The sequence below is a fragment of the Lineus longissimus genome, chromosome 8 (genome assembly GCF_910592395.1).
Source record: "Lineus longissimus chromosome 8, tnLinLong1.2, whole genome shotgun sequence".
NCBI classification, from domain to species: domain Eukaryota; kingdom Metazoa; phylum Nemertea; class Pilidiophora; order Heteronemertea; family Lineidae; genus Lineus; species Lineus longissimus.
Window position 1 is genome coordinate 8,282,977 of NC_088315.1, and position 23,316 is coordinate 8,306,292.

General features: G+C 40.6%; 2 protein-coding genes across 3 annotated transcripts in view; one reads left to right on the forward strand and one right to left on the reverse strand.

The window, feature by feature from the left end:
• Positions 1 to 60: 60 nt before the first annotated feature.
• On the forward strand, positions 61 to 2,810 carry LOC135492613 (elongator complex protein 4-like). Its single transcript, XM_064779167.1, has 6 exons — positions 61 to 200; positions 544 to 579; positions 790 to 1,028; positions 1,465 to 1,984; positions 2,310 to 2,416; positions 2,524 to 2,810. Exons 1-6 carry the CDS (start codon positions 62 to 64, stop codon positions 2,644 to 2,646), a joined length of 1,164 nt encoding a protein of 387 aa, XP_064635237.1. The 5' UTR covers position 61; the 3' UTR covers positions 2,647 to 2,810.
• A 222-nt stretch (positions 2,811 to 3,032) lies between these two features.
• LOC135492168 (receptor-type tyrosine-protein phosphatase R-like) overlaps positions 3,033 to 23,316 on the reverse strand; it is a 33,806-nt gene continuing 13,522 nt past the window's right edge. Inside the window, exons 4-14 of one of the 2 annotated variants that reach the window (XM_064778405.1) lie at positions 17,024 to 17,182; positions 16,363 to 16,476; positions 15,676 to 15,893; positions 13,305 to 13,385; positions 12,751 to 12,850; positions 11,972 to 12,050; positions 11,726 to 11,802; positions 10,957 to 11,220; positions 10,556 to 10,731; positions 10,008 to 10,121; positions 3,033 to 9,689 (exon numbers count right to left, since the gene is read on the reverse strand). In XM_064778405.1, coding sequence (XP_064634475.1) covers positions 9,590 to 9,689; positions 10,008 to 10,121; positions 10,556 to 10,731; positions 10,957 to 11,220; positions 11,726 to 11,802; positions 11,972 to 12,050; positions 12,751 to 12,850; positions 13,305 to 13,385; positions 15,676 to 15,893; positions 16,363 to 16,476; positions 17,024 to 17,182 — 1,482 coding nt within the window. In that variant the 3' untranslated portion in view covers positions 3,033 to 9,589. Of the gene's footprint in view, positions 9,690 to 10,007; positions 10,122 to 10,555; positions 10,732 to 10,956; positions 11,221 to 11,725; positions 11,803 to 11,971; positions 12,051 to 12,750; positions 12,851 to 13,304; positions 13,389 to 15,675; positions 15,894 to 16,362; positions 16,477 to 17,023; positions 17,183 to 23,316 lie in introns of both variants that reach the window. The other variant, XM_064778404.1, reaches the window with a different exon arrangement.

A 23,316-nucleotide genomic window follows, 5' to 3' on the forward strand; every position in this document is an offset into this window, starting at 1 on the left:
AAAAGCTGGTTATTTAAAAACACTTATAAAAACTTTATAATTTTCTACACACATTTTCAAGATGTCTGCGCCCATGATTTCCACGAGTTTTCACAAAAAAGGCCGTTCTAAAGCGGTCCAGATCCCCGGGACACGTCCTTCCATCCACAATAACCAGTTACTTGTATCTACAGGTGTTCCTTCACTTGACAGTGTCATTGGTAAGCTTGATTTCTCACATTTGGATTTTCAAATTTCTCTGTATACATTTTGTGTACATTTTACATTGAACTACACTAGGCCTATGTCTACATGACAGCTGTGACTACTGTTGACATTCTGCTGGCCTTTGAGTAAGGTTGATCTATCATCAGGTTGTATGCTCAGTGTCTGTGCAAAATGCAGCGGTAGATCATCTCAAAAAGTGGGCGTGGCATTGTTGACGTCATGGCAATGACAACTCAGTGAGAGGGTCGACAGCGAGTCGTAATACGGAGGGCCTCGAAGAGAGGTGTGGTTGTATCGCTAAAACATGCCGTACCATCTCTTATCTTATCTTTTCAGGTGGAGGGCTTGCTGTTGGAACAGTCCTTCTCATTGGTAAGTAGGGACGTAAATGATGCATCTTGTTGTCTCTTTGGTAATGTGATAAAATTCATTCTAACAAAAATTATCTCTTCATTATTGCATCCATTTAGCAGTTAGGCTGGCTGAAAATTCAATTGTGCACTGTTTCACTGAGGTAAAAGTTTGTTTTTTAAATGTTGTTAGTTGTCCTTATTATTTACATTTCATATTTCATATTTTCAGAGGAAGATGTCTACGGAAACTACAGCAAAGTTCTCCTGAAGTATTTCCTAGCTGAGGGTGTGGTCAATTCACATTCACTGTTTGTTGGAAGTGCCGCTGCCGACTTAGACTCCGAAGCCATCTTGAAGGAGCTTCCGGCCCCTATCATTGATGATCCTGGTGAGGATGTCTCCAAGTCTGCAGGTGGTGACGACTCTATGAAAATTGCGTGGAGATACCAGAACCTTCCACAACACCAGGTAGAAATCATAGAAAATAGCAGTGTAAACTGCCAAACACATCAGAGAGGTTCAGAAAATAGAGAGGTTGAGACAATTGCTATTCAACAATGAACCTGCTTTTAAGCGACTTATATTATCAAACCAAATGTTTTCAACTTCATGTGGAAAAAAGTGTGTTTTGGATTGCCGTTTTTATCAAAAGTATTACATCAAACTACACCGAGATGATGGATTGTTGCACAGCCGCTAAACCAGCTGCGAGAGATTAATACCCGGAACTTTACGCAACCTCTAACAGTTACGTGCTGACACTATGGGATGACAAACTGTTTTCAACGATACTCCGCATCAATAAAAATTGATTGACATGTTGGGATCTGAATTTTTTGGAAGTACATGTTGTAATATTTGACACAAACTGAACTGTTGATTATATTTTCATTATCTTTTTCAGAGTTCTATGCCAGGTGGTTTAAAATTTGGTCACTATTACGACCTGACAAAGACAATGGATGAGAAGTTTGTCAGTGGTGCTGACAAGTATTTATTTGATACTCACAACGAGTGTCCAAATGAACAGCAAACAAACGATAGCATTATGAACCCGTGCTACCAAAAATTACTAGCCAAGATAAATGCTAAGATTCAAGAGGGAGAGTTCAGCACTGCAACTACAACTAGTGGAAAACGAAATATTCTAAGGATAGGTCTGCATTCGTTGGGGTCGCCACTGTGGGGAGAGAGTGGTGTACAGACAGATGGGTCATGTGACCCCTCCTTGCCTCGTTTATTATATGCTCTACGCTCTTTAATGCGAAGTGCGTACGCCGTCTGTGTTCTGACTGTGCCTACCCATTTGTTTCCGGAACAGAATTTTGTACGCCGGTTAGAAAGACTTTGTGACACTGCTGTGCAGCTCGATTCGTTTGCTGGTTCGCCAAAGGAGAAAAATCCTGCCTTCAAAGATTATCATGGTAAGATTTTGTCCCTTACTACAGCTTGATAAGATTGATGTTCAAAGATCTCCTAGCATGGCACACTTTATGGTAAATGACATTGCACACTTTATGGCAAACCTCATGATCTCATGAAAGTCATATGTTTTAGTCACTTTTGATGCAAAACCCAGAAGAGTTACAGCAGATTAGTTGCATTTACTTATAAAGACCCAGAGTGGATTTTGCTGCTTTTGCATTTGAATTCTTCATATTGAGAATCTAAAAGCTTAATACTGAGGCGGGTTAAAATGTTCTACACCCTGTCATCATTTCTCTACAAAGTATATGTTTGCAATTTCAGGTTTATTCAACATCCTCCAGCTACCCAGATTGAACACTCTAGTGTGTCACATGCCAGACTCATTAGATCTTGCCTTCAAGCTGCGGAGGAAGAAATTTACTATTGAGGTTTGTACTTCATAAAACATTCGAAAGTGACTGCTAGAAAATCATTGACAAAATGACAACTGCATGATCTGCTGTGGGAGTTGACACATTTTCCTTCTCTCTTCCAGAAATTGCATCTTCCACCTGATTTGTCCGAGACGGCGAGTCGAGGACCCCAGGAGGATCCTGTAGCTAAGATGGGTTCAGGAGGTTGTGGAACTGGGACTGGAAACTCAAAATTAGACTTCTAGAATGGACCGTTCGAAAGTCGAAGGGACATGTTGAAAGTGACATTCATCACGATATGGTGCATGGTGTTGTACAATCTAAAGTGCTTCCACTTTGTTAGACATGAGCTTAAAAGATATGTGCTGAAAGATTGTTGTGTCCATATTTAAATACAATGGCCAATGAATTGAAATTACTTTTGTTTGTTCTCTCTCTTTCTTCATTGGTCTATGGGAGCATCTGCTGCATGTTGGGTATCGAAGCCATGATGTTAGAATGGGAGTCTGACATCTTGACCATCAGCAGCCCCTTGTTCTTTTCCAACATTTGCATAAAACGGCAGCAGGCAATACTGAGAATGACATGGACGATGGGCAAAACAAAATAAAACAGAAAACATCACTTCCTTACATACTGCATTTATTCACACCCAGACATAACTTGACAATGCAGTTTATTGCACTAGATGTGTGACTCATGGCTGCCGCGGAGGCAGGTGTGTGCGATATGAGACCAAGAACAGACATCGAACACTGCACCAAATAAAAGAGAGTACACCGGAATGAAGCAAAAGTACAGGTACTGGGAGTTTACTTCGATAAAATCTGGGCCCAGTAGCTCAAAGTTAGTCACGAACTTGGTGACGACTTTAACTGAAATTAGCTTAGCTGAAGGAGGTAGCCTAGTTAAGTTGTTAGTGACTTCATCCTGTTTTGAACAACCAGACCCTGATTTGACAAATTGTTATTATGCTGTCCTACTAAGGCCAGCATAAAGTGACGTTTCAGTCAAAATGACTTTAAAATAAGATTTTGTTAGTCTGAATCTACTGATTACAATATCAACAGTTTGATAAACGTCTTTCAGATAAACATGAATAACCAATAGACAAGTGTCAAATGCAGTAACTGTCCTTTACCTTAGTAGTAGCTCAGGATGGATGACCCCAGGTTTTAACAGCCATCAATTTAGGCTCCGATCGAGATTGAACGGCGAAGGCCTTTAATGACAAGAATGGAGTTGATAGATATCTAAATGCAAACGTAAATGCTCACATCATACATAACTGAACTGCTATTTGACTATCACACGAATTCATCTTTGAATTAACTGATTAACTGAATCTGTTTGACAGAAAACCACACACTGACCATAGATCACCTAGTCTCCAACCTTCCCTTTCTAAAATAACCCAATTAACCTAATCTGTTTTTATTCTGTTTCACCAACTATCTGTCTCAGAAATAACGTCAAGCAATACCTGGAAATATCAATTTCCTACCTGCCAAGCATCTGGACTTAGAACTTATCGAGCAGGCCTGCCCTCGGCCAACTTATGCATACCATTATTGTCCCGATTACCAGCCGGACAAAAGTTCAGTCTAAATACCAAGAATCGTCTCTTCTTGGCAAGTTTTCATTTGATGCACACATTTACCCAGGTCAGGACTACTCAGTGAGATGAGAGACCTGCCTGAAAGCATACCATTCTCATCAAGTTGGAAAACTGATTCTCCAGGGTGAAGAAGAGAAGTACACCCTTGTCAACAGTATGGGTGGGGTAAGAGGGGGCAAGATTATGACTAGAATACGAAAGAATGTTGATCCTTTGTCATGAGGAGGGGGTCATTTCTGAGAGAAATAGTCAGCGCAACAATTTTTGTAATGATTGGAATAAATACTTTTTATTTGGTGGACATAATAAATAATAACAACTTCCCAACAGAAACAGCTGAAAGACTACAGTGGTTCAATCTAAAAGGCAATGCAGGATTGATAATTTTTTTATTAGGGAACCGTTTAGCTGGGTACCCGTCTGGTAAATTAGTTTTGGGGGTATTCCGATTCTTCAGGCAGACTTTGAAATCATTTCCAAGCCACATGACATCCCACATTTAGGAAATGGAGCAGAAGTTGTTGGTACCATGAGTTACCACTTGGCACATTAAGGAAATGGAGCAGAAGTTATTGGTACCATGAGTTACCACTTGGCACATTTAGAAAATGGAGCAGAGGTTGTTGGTACCATGAATTACAACTTGGCACATTTAGGAAATGGAGCAGAAGTTGTTGGTACCATGAGTTACCACTTGGCACATTAAGGAAATGGAGCAGAAGTTGTTGGTACCATGAGTTACCACTTGGCACATTTAGGAAATGGAGCAGAAGTTGTTGGTACCATGAGTTACCACTTGGCACATTTAGGAAATGGAGCAGAAGTTGTTGGTACCATGAGTTTCCACTTGGCACATTAAGGAAATGGAGCAGAAGTTGTTGGTACCATGAGTTACCACTTGGCACATTTAGGAAATGGAGCAGAAGTTATTGGTACCATGAGTTACCACTTGGCACATTTAGAAAATGGAGCAGAAGTTGTTGGTACCATGAGTTACCACTTAGCACATTAAGGAAATGGAGCAGAAGTTGTTGGTACCATGAGTTACCACTTGGCACATTTAGAAAATGGAGCAGAGGTTGTTGGTACCATGAGTTACAACTTGGCACATTTAGGAAATGGAGCAGAAGTTGTTGGTACCATGAGTTACCACTTGGCACATTAAGGAAATGGAGCAGAAGTTGTTGGTACCATGAGTTACCACTTGGCACATTTAGAAAATGGAGCAGAAGTTGTTGGTACCATGAGTTACCACTTAGCACATTAAGGAAATGGAGCAGTAGTTGTTGGTACCATGAGTTACCACTTGGCACATTTAGAAAATGGAGCAGAGGTTGTTGGTACCATGAGTTACCACTTGGCACATTTAGGAAACAGAGCAGAAGTTGTTGCTATTTAAAAGGACCTGTTTTCTTAACTCTTCATGGCAACAACTATGAATAAATAAACTTTTTCGCAAAAATATAATCTTGACAGAATCTGCAGAAACTATACATAATAATATTAATAATCGTAACATTTTTCTGCATATCGATAAAATCACACGTGACAAGTTCACAATAAACATCATTTACACATTATATTTACATAAATATTTACAAGTACATGTACATTTACATAGAATGATTCTGAAGACACAAGGTGTCAAATAAAACATTCCCAACTTTTGATTTTAAGAAATTGCTTAAATGAAATCAAAAATAGGACATGTTCTGTTTGACAACTAGTAGTTAATTAATTCTGTGCATGGCAACCAGTACAAATATGACTAGACATCTTATGATGACAGTGACTATGTGTTCACTACAGGGTGTGCCAGAAACGACGCAAGGACTAAAACACAAAGCTTATGTTACACAAGCCCTAATAAATACTTTGTGAATTTCTTTTCAAAATCTCAATCAAATGCATGTTGGATGAAATGATTTATCAAAAGGACCATTTTGTCTGGTTTGACCATCTGATCAAAATCTTCCTTGCACCAGTGTGGATAGTGTCGATGTAGTGTGTGATAGCAGAGACCCCTATTGGGGACCTACTGAAATCTAATCCAACCAACCTGGCTCTTGTCTAAAGTATCCCCTTTAACAAAACCAGTTTTTGGCCTCACTGGCACCAATCAATCATTGATGGAAAATTAAATCTCCACAATTCAAAAGCGTTGGTTTATAAAAGACAATAATGTTCGAGGGTTATGATGTTATGTTAAAACAATGATATCGATAATACTTTGTAATTTGATGCAATGCCAGACTGCATTGGCAATAACGTCCGAAGCGAAACACACTTAAAACAACGTTCGTTATACATTTATTTATTTGTGTAATGCAGGAATATACTTCCATTTGGTGCAAAATACATAACACATCTGTACAATAGTTTAACTTTGTAACAGTAAATATATATTCTGGAAATTCCACACATCAAATGCAACAGGGTTCTGTGATTAGAAAGGGCTGTGAAAACGTGGGGAAATAACGAATTTTAAAAAACTAACCAGATAAGGTAAAGTGGTACAATTAAAAGATGAGGAAAACTGTTTTAGTTGATCTGCTACGCTATGGATGCAGCAGAAGGATTCAGTAAGGATTCAGCGGAAAGCATTGTATCATAATTGGCAGTATTTTTGCAGTTTTGAAAATTGAGGTTTCAAACTCCTGTATAGCTCCTAGAACTTTTTTCACGACCCTTTATACATCACAGGCCAAGGATGCCACACATAAACATGCGGCAATAACAGACAAGTCCAAGAGGACACTGATTTGTGCAACAGAGACGCGAATAACATGGCAAACATTTCTCCTTATTTACATGATAATATACACTTGGTTAATAATTGTCTATTTTCAGCCATCACAGTAATGAAACGACATGTCGATGATTGCACGGGATACATACTTTGTACCTCCAAGGCCAAGTTTACGTAGAAGTCCCCATTGTCACTTGTTTCGAATATTTACCAAAATCTGCCTTTAATACAGTTGCCTCTTTTACCAAAGTACTGATTTTATGGAATTTGATCAGTGTCCAGCATTAGATTTAATCCGATCAAAGTATTCAGCTTCAGATTAGGAATTATAAAGAAATGAAAGATTTCCATTCGCTGTGGCAGGCAGGTAGATAAATTAGAGGTTTCCCAACAAAATACAGTGTACCCAGTTCAATCAGGGGTGACTACCTCACAACAACTCTAGAATTGAGGCATTTGAAGGCGGAATCCATTCTTTCCAAAATTTGAAAACTGAACTTGAATCTGCCGAGTTTCAGCAAATTTGCATGCGTAATAACTGCACTTTATGGCCATGTTTATCTATATTTACCCGAGCCCCCAGAAATACAATGAAAACGAACAGAGCAGGCCTTTAAATTATGTTATCATTTAGCTCTGCAAATGTCAGAATTGTCAGTCACTCCTCATTAAACTTGGTACTGGCACTTGCAATTGCATTGTTACACTTTGCTCGTACCCGTAATCACTCTTCCAAATGTACAGACGACCAACACAGACATTAAAGGGACAATATAGGCAGCAGCTAAGCAGGCAAGATAAAGTGACACAATGTCGCCAATGGGGTCTCTCACATCTCACAGTACGTCGAAATGATTCACACTTGTACGAGGAATATATTTAGTGCTGAATCTGACATGACCCAGGGCCCTTACTCTGTATATTAACCACCTGAGGATGGCCAAATTAGCCCCTCTGCTCCTGCCTATAGTCTCCCTTTAAGATAACAAATGTATATAAACACACTGGTGTGTACATGAACATGCATATTTGTAATGGTAATTTGTGCGATGGACGAACAATGGGCACAATCGAATGAAACAATGGCACACAGAGACTAAACGACGATTGTAGTCTGGCATTCAGCTGGTCTGCATGGAGCATATTTACTATTCAAAGCACATCTTCCAACATGCAGCTGTCAATGTGAACCTTGTACCGACCCTGTTCTGTTGATCAACACTTTGTCAACACCTGAAACTATTTTGATGACCTCACGCTGACCGCTGGATCTCTATTGGTCAATTCAAGGTAATTTCACGCAACTGTTGGTTAAGATCGAGAGTATGAATTAGGGTTTGGAGTGAGCTTCACGCATGAAAAGTTCAATGCCAGACACAGATAAATGGAAAGGCCTGAACTTATAGATTAGATCTAAGATTATAAGATCACATATAATGTTTTTGGGTAAGTTTGAAAGAGATTGATTTGTCTTTAAATGTTGTCATAAGTACCGAGCTGAGCAGTTACATACTGGCCCGCACTGTAGCACACTGACATGTTATAATCTGGGTACAAAATATGGTAACGCCAAGCTCATAACTTGGGTACAAAATACGGAAACATCAGACGTTAAAGTCGGGGTACGAAATGCAACAGATATGCAGCGAGAGAGACTAGTACAATAAATATAGACGGCTAGAATTTCACAACAGTGTGACATCCAGTTATGACCCGCAAAGACTCCAAACAACAACCGATATAGAAGACTTTGGCGATATTATGAGAAAGCACACAATCACAATAGAAAGTATTGCACGAACACATGAGAATAATTTAAGTCCATTCCAGCTGGGCTTGCGAGAATCATTTGCAATTATCAGCTCCTGTACAGAGTTTAAACTGTCTCGAGTCCAAAGGCGGTTTCAGAGTTGGTCTGGTTTCACTGCGATTTTCACTTTGTCTGCCAACTACCAGCGGCATAAGACATTTATTATCAGTGGAAGTCACAATCTCTCTCTCGTCCTACAAATGATTCTCACAGACTACGCGTGGATTTATTAAATAATGATTTATCACCCTCAATTTGCTCAATCCACCAGCACATACAGTGTAAAGTTCTACAGCAAATGCACACATCCTTCTGTCCAATCACTGGTGAAACGAATGTCAACTATTATGGCAGAAAACCCAACAGCAACAAGTTTAAAATGCAGCAAAATCATGGAACTAAAACTTCTGACGAAAAGTCAACTTTTCTGTACATATTTTTACATTATTGCACTATTTTTTTACAATTATCACAAAATGACACCGTTTTGTTGATTTTAGTGTATAAGAACATTTTAGACTAAATTCACCCCACTAATCAAAGAATTCCGATCAACTATCTTGGAACGATTCTTTGACCATTCCCATTGGGAATTTTCCACCTGCAGGTTCGATATCCCGGGAAATTCCACCTGCAGGTATGATATCCATGGGAAATTTCCAATGTGCAGGTACAACATCCAGGAAAAATTCCACATGCAGGCATGTCATCCAGGGAGTATCCAACCTGTAGGTGTGATATCCGGGGAAATTTCCACCCTGCAGGTACGATCCATCATGAGTCCAGCAGATGATGAGCATAGCTAAATAAGCACAAAAATCACCCTGATTTAATGCACAAATTTCAGAAATGGTATTCCACAAATGTTGCTACAAGAAGCTGGAATGTCAAGTAGTCCAGTTCTGAATCTTCACCAACTCGATGTTTCCAGAACTGGTTCTCTATCCAGTCACCAGGTGGTGTAGCTGTCCATGGAAGTGTGCGGAATTGACCAATAGCACGTGACTATCGTCAATCTCCACTCGGCGAACTCTGCGGAAGAGTTTTCTCAAACATACAAAGTGCTCGGTGGACAAATTCGTACTGTTCACTATTCTGGACCATACCTCCCCTGAAAATACGACACAGATACGTCAGTTGAAACTGCCAGAAATAAGATTAGCCAATCAAAAAAGACCAATGCGTTAATCTACAGGGGCGCAGTGCAAATGCAAAAGACAACGGGACATGCAGGAAAGCCCGAAGTGGATGCAAAATAGATAACATTAAATGATCTATCAATAATTCTCTGGACATGTAATTCTTTCTGTGTTTTAAATCCATGTAAATACAGGTCTTAAGGTTGTGATTCATAAGTATGTGTGAGGGAATAGATGATTAGGTATTGGACTTGAATACTGCCGCTCATATACTGCCAATGTGGCCTTACCTGTCTAATCGCATCTGGCAGACAATCCCTAACACATCAATCATTTGTTCCTCCTGTAACTGACGAACTCCAATACTGATTGCAATAAAACACCCTGTACGACCAATTCCAGCGCTGAAATCAGAAGGATTACGTTGAGAAAGTCTTTTCATTATGGAATTTAAGAATGTGAAAGAAACAATTGGGTGGGGTGTGCGAAGAGACATACAGTAGTGATCCTATTCAGCCTTCACAGGTCATGATAGCTAGTCCAGCGATAAGTAGGGGGATACATTTTTTATTTGCCATCTTAGCAGAGCCTTTAATAGTGCTTCAACTCTGTTCATGGTAGGCCTAGTATTTGAAAGCAAATATCAGCTGTTACAAACATACGCAGGCATGCCCGGAGAGAGCAGTTTTTCAGAGAAACAATGGAGTAAAAGATGTTTGAAACCTAGAAATACTCAATGCATCAGAGTTATTACAGGGCAACGATCAAACTCTTGTCAGAGAACTTGCCCAAGAAAAGAGAAATCGACTTCCCCTTATGAACAGATCTTGATTCCTACCTGCAATGAACAGCCACTGGCCCCTTGGCCTTATCACTGTCATGATCATATCTCTTCTTCTCAACATCCGCCACCATCCCCAACAACTGCTTGGGCGAGTCGGGCGTCTTATGATCCGGCCACGTCGTGTACCAAAAATGTAAAATTTTCCTCTCTTCGTTTAAGTACCCATCACGCTGAAATAAACGAAAAACGAATATGTTTAGACTGGTACAAGGTTGGTTGGACGGCCATCTGGTTTCCAGTTGGTACAAATTCAGGGCAGATATAGGCCCTTTCTCTCGCTCAAAGTGGAATGAATGAATAGAAATACTTATACAGGGCGCCTTTCCGTGGTCCACCACGCTCAAATAGTCCTCAAACAAGGTGGTTTTTAGTTGGAAGTAATTTTTTCAACTCACTGTGACCTTGAGTTCCCTGATCTCGTACCCATCCTTGATTGCGATATCCGTCACGCACACATGAATATCCTCATACACTAACGTCCCTTCCTCGGGGGTGAGCGGGAAGTACTGCTCACATTTCATCTTCCCCTTCTCCATGAGTTTCGTGATCATGATCACACATGGCGTCCGCTCCTGCCAGAGCATTCGCCAGAAATCGTACACTGTATTCGAAATGGGACCTTGTGTTGCGATGTATGCCTTTTCTTCTCCCGCGTAACCCTGAAGAAAGACAAATTTGGTTGTGGGTGCAGAAGACACTGATCATAATGATACACAGAGAGCCAAGTTTTGTTATCATGATGAAAACAATGGGTTTAAATCATCAACACAAGACTATCAAACTGAAAAATGAGTTCATTAATATCATAATCATGGTCTCTGGTATACATCTTTGCAATATTCAACTTTTAACAGTGGGACATTTTTTATGGACCACCCCATAAATCTTCAGTTCCTACCAGGCCCTGACTATGGCGATGGCGTAGTTCTTTCATGAAGTCATTTAAAGTTTGGAACTACGCCATCGCCATCTTCAGGGCACGGCAGGAACTGAAAAGACAAGAAAAGGTCTTCAGTTCCTGCCTTGCCCTGAAGATGGCGATGGCGTAGTTCTCTCATGAAGTCCACGAGACTCCGATAACCAGCTCAAAGAGGGGGGGATTTGGTCCACGTACATGGAGATCTACGTGGTTCGGCGCTGACGGTGTTAAGAGTATGTACTTACCCGTATAGAATTAGCATTTATATATGTTGTTAATAAATCACTGTTTGTTTCTTCTAAAATGATTCTAGTGTGTTCATCTGAAAAAGAAGGCAAGGATTTTATATTTGATCTAGGAGACAGAGCAACTAAAATGACGAAGAGTGGAGAACTTCTATGATATCATCGCTGACACATTTAAATCAGTGTTTAGAGAGTTAGATATATATGACACTGTAAAAACTTTAAACTGGTTGCACGATTACTTACTTGGTAATATAGTTTTGTAACGATTTTTCAACCCTGAGCCCGCTACATTTACACGATCGGGATGATTCATGGGGATTTCCTGAAAATATTAGTTAACACCTTCAACGTCGAACCACGTAGATCTACGTGGCCCAAATCCCCCCCTTTGAGCTGGTTATCGGAGTCTCAAGGACTTCGCGAAAGAACTACGCCATCGCCATCTTCAGGGCACGGGAGGAACTGAAATGACCGTTTGGTCTTCTCAGTTCCACCCTTGCCCTGAAGATGGCGATGGCGTAGTTCTTTCATGAAGTCATTTGAAGTTCTGAACTACGCCATCGCTATCTTCAGGGCAAGGTAGGAACTGAAATGACCGTTTGGTCTTCTCAGTTCCTTCCTAGCCCTGAAGATGGCGATGGCGTAGTCCTTTCATGAAGTCCATGAGACTCCGATAACCAGCTCAAAGGGGGAGGGGGGATTTGGGCCAAACGGATCAAATAGATTGGGCCCGTAACCAGAATATTTTTGAATGGAAGTCAGGCATCGGCCTTCCTTTAGCGGCTAAATTTATTGTCAAACTATTTGAGGTAAGGTAATTTGATTGAGTGGCGATTGCAATTGGTCTCTGTTGTGAAGAGGCAAGGATTTTAGTTCCATGAAAGCAGATCCTAGACTCTCCCTGGGATCGAACCTTAGTCCGATTGCGTGGCAGCCCACAGTGCCAAACACCAAGCTAAGAGGCTCCTCTTTTGTCCAAATGCTTCCCCCAGAAAACGAAACCTTCTTGCACGATAACTTACCCAGAACTCATCATATAAAGGTTTGAGATTTTTTAAACATTTTCTTAATTGTTTACGCGTCATTCTGTAACCAGCAGAAAGAAGGTATTCCCTGGAAGGACTGCAAAGGAAGAACAGATAATAAGGTCTCAGGAACCTGGGAAAGGAAGCTGACAGTCATTACAGATAACAAGTTTTTTCAATTGTTGTTACATTTCATGGATTGCTCGATTGGCATTCCACAGGGGTGATTCCAAAACCCAACACACAACCAACAGGTGGAGGTAAAAGAAAAGTGAAAAATCTCAATTTGCCTGTCCAGTTGACGATCCCAAGGCAGTTGGTTTTAGTATGAGGATGGGACAAGCAAGTCCCATGAGTATTCAAGCGACTTTGGTGTCCCATATGACCTCATTCGGATTGTCACAACAGCTTTTTGTTCTTGACACCAAAACGTTGACAAAATTCAACGATACCTAAATGCTGGTGTCCTTCAACCAAGCCCACAATTCAGATTGGACGGTGCCAAATGGTAAGGAATGCTTAGAGAAATCTGTTAATATAAAGTTACCTACCTCTCTCTAGGCGGGGATCCACTTTTTGATACGTCTACTGTTGGAGTGAGGTCGATGGTTAGGGAGGCGCTCGAGCCACGTCTACTGCAAAGACAATACCATGTAACTTGTGCTAATTAATGCGGTCTTGATTGAACTCAACAGAACCTCTACCAAGTGCAAACACCCTACCCTAAAGACTTACCCTTCTACCTGATAGATCTGGGTGGAGGGGTATTGCCCAGGAGAGCGTAGTAGTCAGGTGGTTGAGTTTGTCGTAGAATCTGTTAGTCAGTCTGTCTGTCTGTCTGTCCGTCTCAAATAGATGTGTCTCTATGCTCTTTGATTAAAACCTTCTCAACGCAGGCCTACTGCATGGTCGTTTCATCCACAACCTAACTGACTCATTTATTCACTGTCAAGCAAATTGTAACCAGTGTTTTCAAACAGCAACCATCTGCCTAGTCGACCAAATGTACATTTTCACGAGAACTAAAATTATCCTGTGGCTTATATAAGCTTAAGTCAAGAAGATAAGATACCAGGAGGACCTGACCGGACCATCATATCTCAGCTCCCCATCCACACTCCCCACAAGCCACAGTGAAAAAGAATGTTGTAAACATATAAGCAGGAATCTCACCCATTGTTACAAGCATCATTTAAAAGACGGCAGCACTGTAACTTATGAATCAAAATAGATTGAAAAGTCAAAAAGTGCATGTGCCACTCTGACTATCACTGGAGCTGAAGGAGTATCATTTTATGCATCACTCTGCGGGTCAATGGCAGCAGAAATGGTAAAAGTCAGCCAGTCCTTTCTCCTACAGTCTCCAAGGCAATACCCTACCACCCAGAAGACACAATGCTCGCAAGCAAGGCATGAAGCAGAAGAGAAGAGACTACACGGGGCCAGTGCAAGTTCCAAACAAAATATTGGAGAAAGTCTGAAAAATTAGAACCTCATATTAGCCACTGAAGTACAAAACTTGTTGAAAGACATGAAAATATTAATAGTTCAGGGCCTGGTCGTTAAAAACAACTTTTGTCACTAATGCCGGCATTTACCTAACTTGGTGCTATCTTTTTCGGTCAAGTCCACTAAACTTCATCATATTCATAATTCACACAGGCATTTAGTAAGTTTCAAGATGACTTGCTAACTAAATTCTCCAATACCTTGAAAGGAAAACACCGGCCCACATAACACTGTTGCACTACATGAAACTCGATAACACAACGTGTACATTCCCACAAAGTCACTGTTAATTCACAACAATTTATGTTACAACGGTTGGTTCTGTTGAGTGGTGTTTCTACACATCAAGACACGGAACTCATCGACAATATGCAACAATAATTCAAATACTGCAAAGCAGGATTTTTTTGGTGATGAAAAATATCGTTTTAACACGTTCTGTCAATTTATTTTGACTGAGTGGTGATATAGTAAATATAGTTATTTCAGAGATGACCTCATTACTATTGATCGATAGGAGCTGGAAAAGTCATCTAATCTGACCTTGAGTTTCAGCTCACATGATGGCAGTTTCAAGTGCACCACAATGAGTATAAGACTTATCAATGAATGCTCATCTCAATGAAGGATTTTGAGAGGGGTGTTCAAAACTCCCCACTTTGAAAAGGGTTTTCGATTCAACCTCTATTATACGTCATATCACTACTAGGATTGACAACTGAGTTATCATCAATTAATCAAACATAAAATAAGTTGATAGAAAGAGCACCTAATTATACAAAGCATGAACAGAAGAACGAACTCTTTGACTGCCAATTTCAAAAGTGATTTACAAAACGTCACCAATATTGATCACGAAAGGAAAGGTTTGGTTCCCCATGCAGCCACCAGATGGCCTTTTGGTCCATACCCGTAGTAAAAGTAGTTCCCATAAATAGGATTAAAAGTGCACCTCATTCACTGCTCCGAGAGTGAATGGCAAATGAGGTATCACCACCATTTGCTTTTTCGTATGTTTACTATCAGACGCAAAACACGCTCCTCGAACTATAGGTCTCAGCTGGGGTTTGAGATTTTGATATGTTTTTCTGCATGGTCTGGGATATTTTAAAACACGAAGTGAATAAAATAGGTCATCCCCACCTAGACTTTAGAGGCCAACATGCAAAAATCTGGTGTACCGGTATCTTGGGTCCTTTGGGACAAAAATCAATAAAACAAGAACACTCCCTATTTCTGGGAAAAATTGGATCGGCAGTCAAAGAGTTGGATGTTTTAGAATTGACAGAATAGAAGATCAGCATTGATATCAATCAGAAAAGAAGATCAGCACCGCCATTCTAAGCTTAGACAACTAAATGTCCTAATTTTCCGCGTGATATTTCCTCATCCGAACCGTCGCTACCAAGTTACCTCTCTAATAGACCTTTGGCTCGTATCCGAATAGGTGGTTGGGCCGGAACAGGCGTGGTAAACGTTTGCGCCACATAATACTGCTGCCCCTCTGCTGGCTGCACTGGCGACGTCAGGCGAGTCTCTGGCGTCGCCACAGGATAAAGACAAATATGCGTCGGCCGCCGACTTGGCGTCTGCTCGGCTTTTTTCTTTTTATATCGTACATAACAAATCACCTTAAAGGAAAGAGGAGAATAGTTAGATGGGGCATACAGAATGTTCAGCCGACCAGAGTGGGTGGAGACTGAAGATTGCAGCCTTAAGGGCCCTATAGGCACGAAGAGGCGTAAGTGAGAAAAAAAATGTTCTGGAACTAACAAGCAGGATATGAATGTAAGCTCTTGTGTAGTGCTTTTATACTTTACAACTGTATTGTCATAAAGCCTAATCCCAATATCTTTCTCGAGAAACTGAAGCAGCGCCAAACCATGCAACTCTAGCTGTTGGTAGTCTCTTTTAATAGAGACGATATCCAATCTTCGATTTTGTCCACAGACTACATGAACTGGGACAGAGTTCCGAAGTTATACTTTTTCTCTTTTGATTAGCTTTAGCTGTGAGCCCTAGTTGTCCTCAGCCTTGAGCCTATTAAGGTCTATCGTTCCGATTGAAAGAATTGTTTTTTGAAAATCCCTGTATACTTACAGCGCCTAATACAATGATGACAAGGAAAGTGGCGACACCAGCTGCCACGTAAGGGAACCACACCCGGTGCCAAAAATGTTGGTGGGAAGATTGTGAGGAAGATCCACGATCGCTCTGAAAGGAGGAAGAAATGAATTTCAGAGATATTAACTTTTATGGGTTTGCTAAGTTAGGGAAAGTGAAAGGAAAGGACTGATGCAATCCCCAACTTGCTGGAATTGGATGAAATTGACTGTACCAAGGTGAGAACTTCTCCATACATTGTACAGTAAAACGTGCAGTTGCATATATCATAACGGACAAGTCTTCGAAGCTCTTGAGTCCAAGTTCCCAGTCTGTTGCTGATGAACAGACAAAAATGCTGATCTAGTCGGATTGAATGCATATGCATGGATGTATTTCACTGCAATCTGGTTTTTCTACAGCACGGACTGGTCAGTTTTAAGAGCCAATTTAATGAGGTAGACCGATGGCATCCTTTAATGTGGATGATTTTGAAATGCGCACAACTTATTGAAATCAATCTTCGAAGGTGCAAATCTTATCAGACAGTGCATTTTGCATAAGTCCCGAAGGAAAAAACCTCATTTCAGAATTTCGATGAACAAATTTAGGGACATAATGGCGTTCGATTATTGGGATTTTGTAATTTGAAACGCACCTGCTGAGGCAGAGCTTGTGGTGGACTGGCATCCAACTGAACAGTCTGTTCTGTCGTGACGAGATTCGATGCCGCCAATTTCGCCAAGATTTCCTTGGCGCTGATAAAATGAGGGTCATCACCTGATTTTGATATATACATCTCAATGGTATTTTTAGGCTGAAAAGATAGAAGGAGAGATTTCGGTCACGTTTCGTCGGGCGTAATTCAAAATGAAATGGCCAGGGCCATTGTGCTCACCTCATGTGGAGGAAAGATGGATAAAGAGCATGGTATTGTGTCATGTAGTGTTAGGTTTGATGTAGGTCCAAGCAATTACAATTTCCCCAAAATGGCCAATTTACAGTACATTCGACCTCTGTGACCTTGAAAAGTAGGTCAAATCAAAGAAGACCCGGGTGACACATTGAATGGTTGTTAGAATTAGATGTACCTATGATATAAAATTGGTGCCAATCGGGCAAGTCATTACTAGGAATAATGGCATTTTGAAGAATTTAGGATTTGGCCCTCTCCCTGGAGGCCAAACGGCAAATCAGATCGCACCAAACTTGGGTACCTGAGATCACCTGACCAAGGGGTACATGTGTACTTAATTTGTGATCAATAGTCATTGCAGTTAAGAAATGTGCCATAGTTACGGCCTGACGGCGAATTTACGCCATTTGACCTCTGTGACCTTGACAAGAAGGTCAAATTAAAAACCTGTGTGACATATACTGTATGGTGGTTAGATGTACCCATGATATCAAATTGGTGGCAATCGGGCAAGAAGTTAAGGAATAATCACATTTTTAAGGTTTTTGGATTTTGCCCCCTGGTGGTCAAGTGGTGAATCATATTGGACCAAACTTTGGTCCCTGAGATCACCTGACTAAGGGGTAAATGTGTACCAAATTTGGTATCAATAGTCATTGCAGTTTAGAAACGTGCCATCGTTACATCCTAACGGCCAATTTACACCATTTGACCTCTGTGACCTTGAAAAGGAGGTCAAATCAAAAACCCGGAGGATATATGATGCACCTTTGCTAGAAGTACCTACCATATTTTTTTCAAAATTTCCCGACTACTATTAAGGGAGATATTGCATATTTTCACTTTTAACGTTTGGCCCCCTGGTGGCCAAACCATGAAACGAATCGGACCGAAACTTGGTCTCCAAGGTGTCATTACATAAGGGTACATGTGTACCAAGTTTCAACTCAATAGCTCTAACAGTTACGAAACGTGCCCTGCTAACGGACGACGGACGACGACGACGACGACGACGGACGACGGACGCCACGGTATGGGATAAGCTCACCTCTGCTAAGAGGTGAGCTAATAAGGAGAAAGTAATTGTTGAAACCTGAAAAGACCAAGCTTTGAAATTTAAGTTAATTATATGGTGTCAACACCAAGTAGGACCTTATTACCTCTATACTGTAAACCATCATATCTTTGCGATGCTTATTATACATGCTTTTGCTAACCAGTCAATTGATCTGCGACAGAGTTTTGAACAGGAAACGAGAAGGTAAGCTAACATTTTCGTGGGTGGTGAAGTAAAAGTCATCTCAAACGCTGATTGTGCAAAATTCACTTTAACCCTTTCACTACCACAGGGAGTGTATAGCACCCCTGGCCGACATACAGGCACGGTACAGTTAAATCAAACAATCTATTTGCACTGCTCAGACAACAGACCTACAGATTACACGAGACATGGATGCGTGGGACTGAGTGGGTGGCTAGCCAAGAAACCTCATGCTGAAACTCGAGATCAAAAAGCGGGATATAACACCATGCCAAACAGCAAAATTCTGTTTTAAATCAAAAGCATCGACTCGTTATGAGCTTCTCACCCACTTCTCTACACAATAAGAAACCATCGACAAGTCGTCGACGCCCGCATACAACGCAATATTTTTCATTACAAGCGAACAGGACCCTTTTATCGTGAAATTTCATAACCGTGCGTGTGGTGCGATGATACAATTATGAGCGTCCCCCTGGCAGCCTTGGAATGAAAGAATAATCACCAACGTTATGAGCTGGGGTGCAAAAATTGACACTGAAAGACAAACACGAAATGAGCCGGTTTTCCCCAGCGGCAAGTTGGCTAACATAGCTAATGACGGGTGGGTTGAGGTTTTCTTGGCGTAGAGGATAATGAACTTGAATGACCTAGTGTCAAGTATGGTTTTCTTGAGGACAGAATGAGTTTGCAGGTCTCAAATCAGGCTTTTCTTGTTACCATTGCATTCCCTCAAATGGTACCATTGTGCTTTGCTGATGTGGTACCATTAAAACACAAGTCGATAAGACATTCAAATGGTACCGTTAACACTTGAGCAATCTCATGGTACCAAGACAGCGCAACTGTGGTAATTTCTTGTGTTCAAAATCGCAATGGTACCACTTGCTATTTGACGATGTCTTTCGATACGCAAGAACATCGGATATGGAACATTCATTAAAGTTCTTTCCGAGCCAGGGAGATCATCAACAAAACGACTGTAAAACCATAGAGCATCACTATCGTCTCCCCACCACCATTCATACAGTAAAGACAATCTAATCTACCGAGCTGCGCACAACTCTACCACTCCTTCCAATTCCCATTAACGGCACGGCACAGCACGGTCGCCGTTGGCACCGTGCCAATGCCGCTCATGATACGCCGGATAATCTGATTCCTGTCATCAGATACGATTTTATTCACGGCGGCAAGGTTATAAGTATACTGACGAAAACGTATCAGATTGACTCAAATTTTATCAGGGCAATTATTTATGAGATGAATCTCAGATCGGAAGAATTTCTTGTCGGGTTTCACACGGAAAGACGGGGAAAGAAATCTACATGTAAGGTAAAATATGGCAAAGCACTACAAGTTCTCGAGCATGTGAAAATAATAGAACTCGAAGGAAGGTGCTAGCTTTTCCGAATGTTCCATTCTTCATCTGCGTGGTAAATTTTTAACTGCTGTCACGGCCCATCCTCATTCTGGCCGGAAACTCTGCCTTTCCGGCTATAATTTTCTCATCACTCCCACTCACTTGTTACGGGAATACACCACGTCCACATGGGTGCCCTTAAGATACAAAATTACGTGTCAAATTAACAACTGCTTAAATTTTCCAGTGCAGAATTACTCTAATGGAAATGACTTTCCTGATGAGGTTGTCATGAATGAGTTACGAGCAACAAGGATTACTTTCAGCAGTAAGACAATGCATCATACCATCATCTGCGATACTACACAATCCCATAGGGGCCCATCTCAAAATTGTCTTGGTGACACAAAAGATGAAAACTCACCTTGCCAAAATCACAATTTTTAAAACTAAACTGACTACTACTGTCAAACTCTTTCTATCAGCCTAAAGCACCCCGCACACAAGAGATTTTTATCACTGCAACCTGTGATTGACATCAAATACATTTAACTCCTTATAGATAAAACTTTGGTATTTTGTGGCATCAAGAATATATTGAGATGGTCCCTTAAAAGTCTGAATATAGATTGCAGATTCTCTCAAAAGTCAAATAAATGAAACTAATCACTGTCAACGTGCGGAAAGGGAAGGATGAAGTTCTCTTTTTAAGAAATTACAACAAAGGGATTGTCACTTTGTGAAATGAATCAGCTGCCTGACAAAAATAGGATTCTGTAACAGTTCATTCACCTGCCCAGAATCTCGTGTTCATTTCGAACCCAACTTACATGTCTAAGAGATTTCTGGTATAATACCTGTCACAGAAACTAACAAAGGGATGCAACTGAAATGAATTCAGGAGCCCGAACTACATGTATATTTCTAACATATCATCCACAAGTGAAGAATCTGGAAGGCCGATTTATTTCCGTCTATTTCAAAACAAAGAGTAATCGTAAAGCAGGCGTTCTAATTTCCAACACGGTTGAAACATTTCTCAAGAAACCCTTCACATTCAGAAACTGTGGGTTTTGACAAAAATTTGACATTTTTCATGACAAATTTTTCTTTGTCAGTACCATACTGGAAACTGTGAAATTCAAACACTCAAACGTCATCAAAGTGTTGGTTTCAAACTTGCTCTTTGTGCTGAGCCATAAGTATTGGAACATAATCTGTTGTTTCTCATTTCATCCTAAAGCGATAATAAGAGTACACAATATGTACAGGTACTTCCATGTTTAGCAGTCGAGCCATTATCATTCTGTCGGCATAAAACCAGTCATTGTCCCTAGGCCCTTTGACTAATCTAAAAACAATTTGCCATGCTCATCACACAGCAAATAAGCAATTCCGCAAGTTGATTCATCTTAACCCTTTGAAGTCTGAAGACAGAAGGAGAAGACATTGTGACATTTTTCTGCCGCATTTTCGAGCATTCACTGGTACTGTAAACCATTTTGAAAGATCATCTCTACAAGCCACGAAGCTAAAAGTTGTTCAATTTGCTAATTTTCAGTTGGAGGCAGACGAAATATTGCATTTGCCGCGTGACTTTCACAGATGGGAATAAGGTAATGTTAGTCTGGCTCAGCAATAGTTCCTGACAAAATAGCATGTGAAAGCAGCAAAACTACAACGGCAAACCGCTGCAGTGGAATCAGATCTTCATTCCGTTGCATATTTCACATAACATTTCAACATCCAAGGTATCACTTTAGAGAATTAGGTTAAATCATCCCTCATTTTACCACAAATTTATAGAGGCTACATTCAGTGAATCTATAGGGAAAATTGAATGAAATCGCAAATGTAGAAAACTCAATATACAAAATCCAGTAATAAAATGACATTGATTGGCAAAATCTCAAGATTCCATCATCATCCTTGGCAATCACAGCAGAATTACGCCATAAATCAGTTATTTGCATATTAGAGATTTTTGAGTTACTACCAGTGGCATTCTGGTTCAAGAGTCAAACTTTCAATTCAATATGAGCCAAGGGATTGAACCTCGGGCTGGCTGCAGCTTTCTCCTTTACAGGGCCAGTTAAGGTGAGCGCTGATTTGACGCAGACACTTGATACCCCAGAGTGCCTCGGAGGAGCCCTATAATAGCATCAGAAGGCTCATATGGACACAAAAGAAATTGCCACTGCAGTGTGATATATATCCATGTCTCCATCTTCTCAGACGCAGCTGGTATTTGCAGCCATTCACAGAAATATGAAATCATGGCCATGAAATGAGATGCAAGGCACCACAGCGGCAGATCACTAATAACCAACATCATTCATAAGACACCATTATTTTCTTGCCACAGCGGCACAATCATGTTGCCTTTGCCATTAATCTGACTGGCAAGGAAAAGAAGAACAGCGAGATAATGGAAGTGCATTATAGTGATGCAGAGGTAAAAGCCCCGATGGGCAGATACGTTTTGGTACAGAATCAAATGGTAGGCAGCTTCTTTTAGAATGGTCACAATCTTGGTGAGGTCATTTGTTTAGCTTGGGGTGCATGGTGTTCAAACAAAAATTTTCAGTGATACGGAGTTTCTGCAACACTGATCTTTTACTTTTAGGGGGTTGTTTTGGTTTGTTGGCCATTACAATACTCTAGTTTCACCGACCTAAGACTAATTTCTGAATATTCAAGTTTGGCCTCAAAATGAGCACGTGGTCGTACGATGCCATTGCTAGACATTGGGTTGGTGATAAAGATCCGATTGTCACGATGTCACGTCAGCTTGGCCTTTGTGTCCATTTGTAAGCATATATATATATTGAAGTGGTCTTAGATTGATGAAACTTGAGTATTTACTTTGCTTGAGGTAAAAATTCGCTGAACAATAATGCTATACATGTCCAAAAAAATTAATAGATTGACATCTCGGCGCTTCTGATCTAAGATGACCCAGTATAGTCACCCATAACATAACACGCTGTTCCAGTCTGTGGGATACTTCAGATGTATTCCTTAATCCTGTTTTTCATCAAAACCAAACTCAAACTTGTAACTGACTGCCCAAAACCTACCTTGAAATCTTCCATACAAGACCACTGGCAAGAACAATCCTTTAACATAATCTCTCGCATTGAATCGTGTCCTGTGGCCATCACATATAGGTCTCGGTGTCCTAATATCATTTCGTGAACATCCGATTCACTCGAAGATTATAAACCCAAATCGTTTCGTCCCAAATAGTGATGACCTCATGAATGAGGATTGGGACAGGAAATAATACCAAACGAGCCAATCACGCAGGCCTCGATCACACCATAACAGAAGTGTTGATATTGTTTTTATGGTCATTCTCTAGTTATTGAGGTACATTCAACGAATCAACCGTTCTGATAAATATTGGTC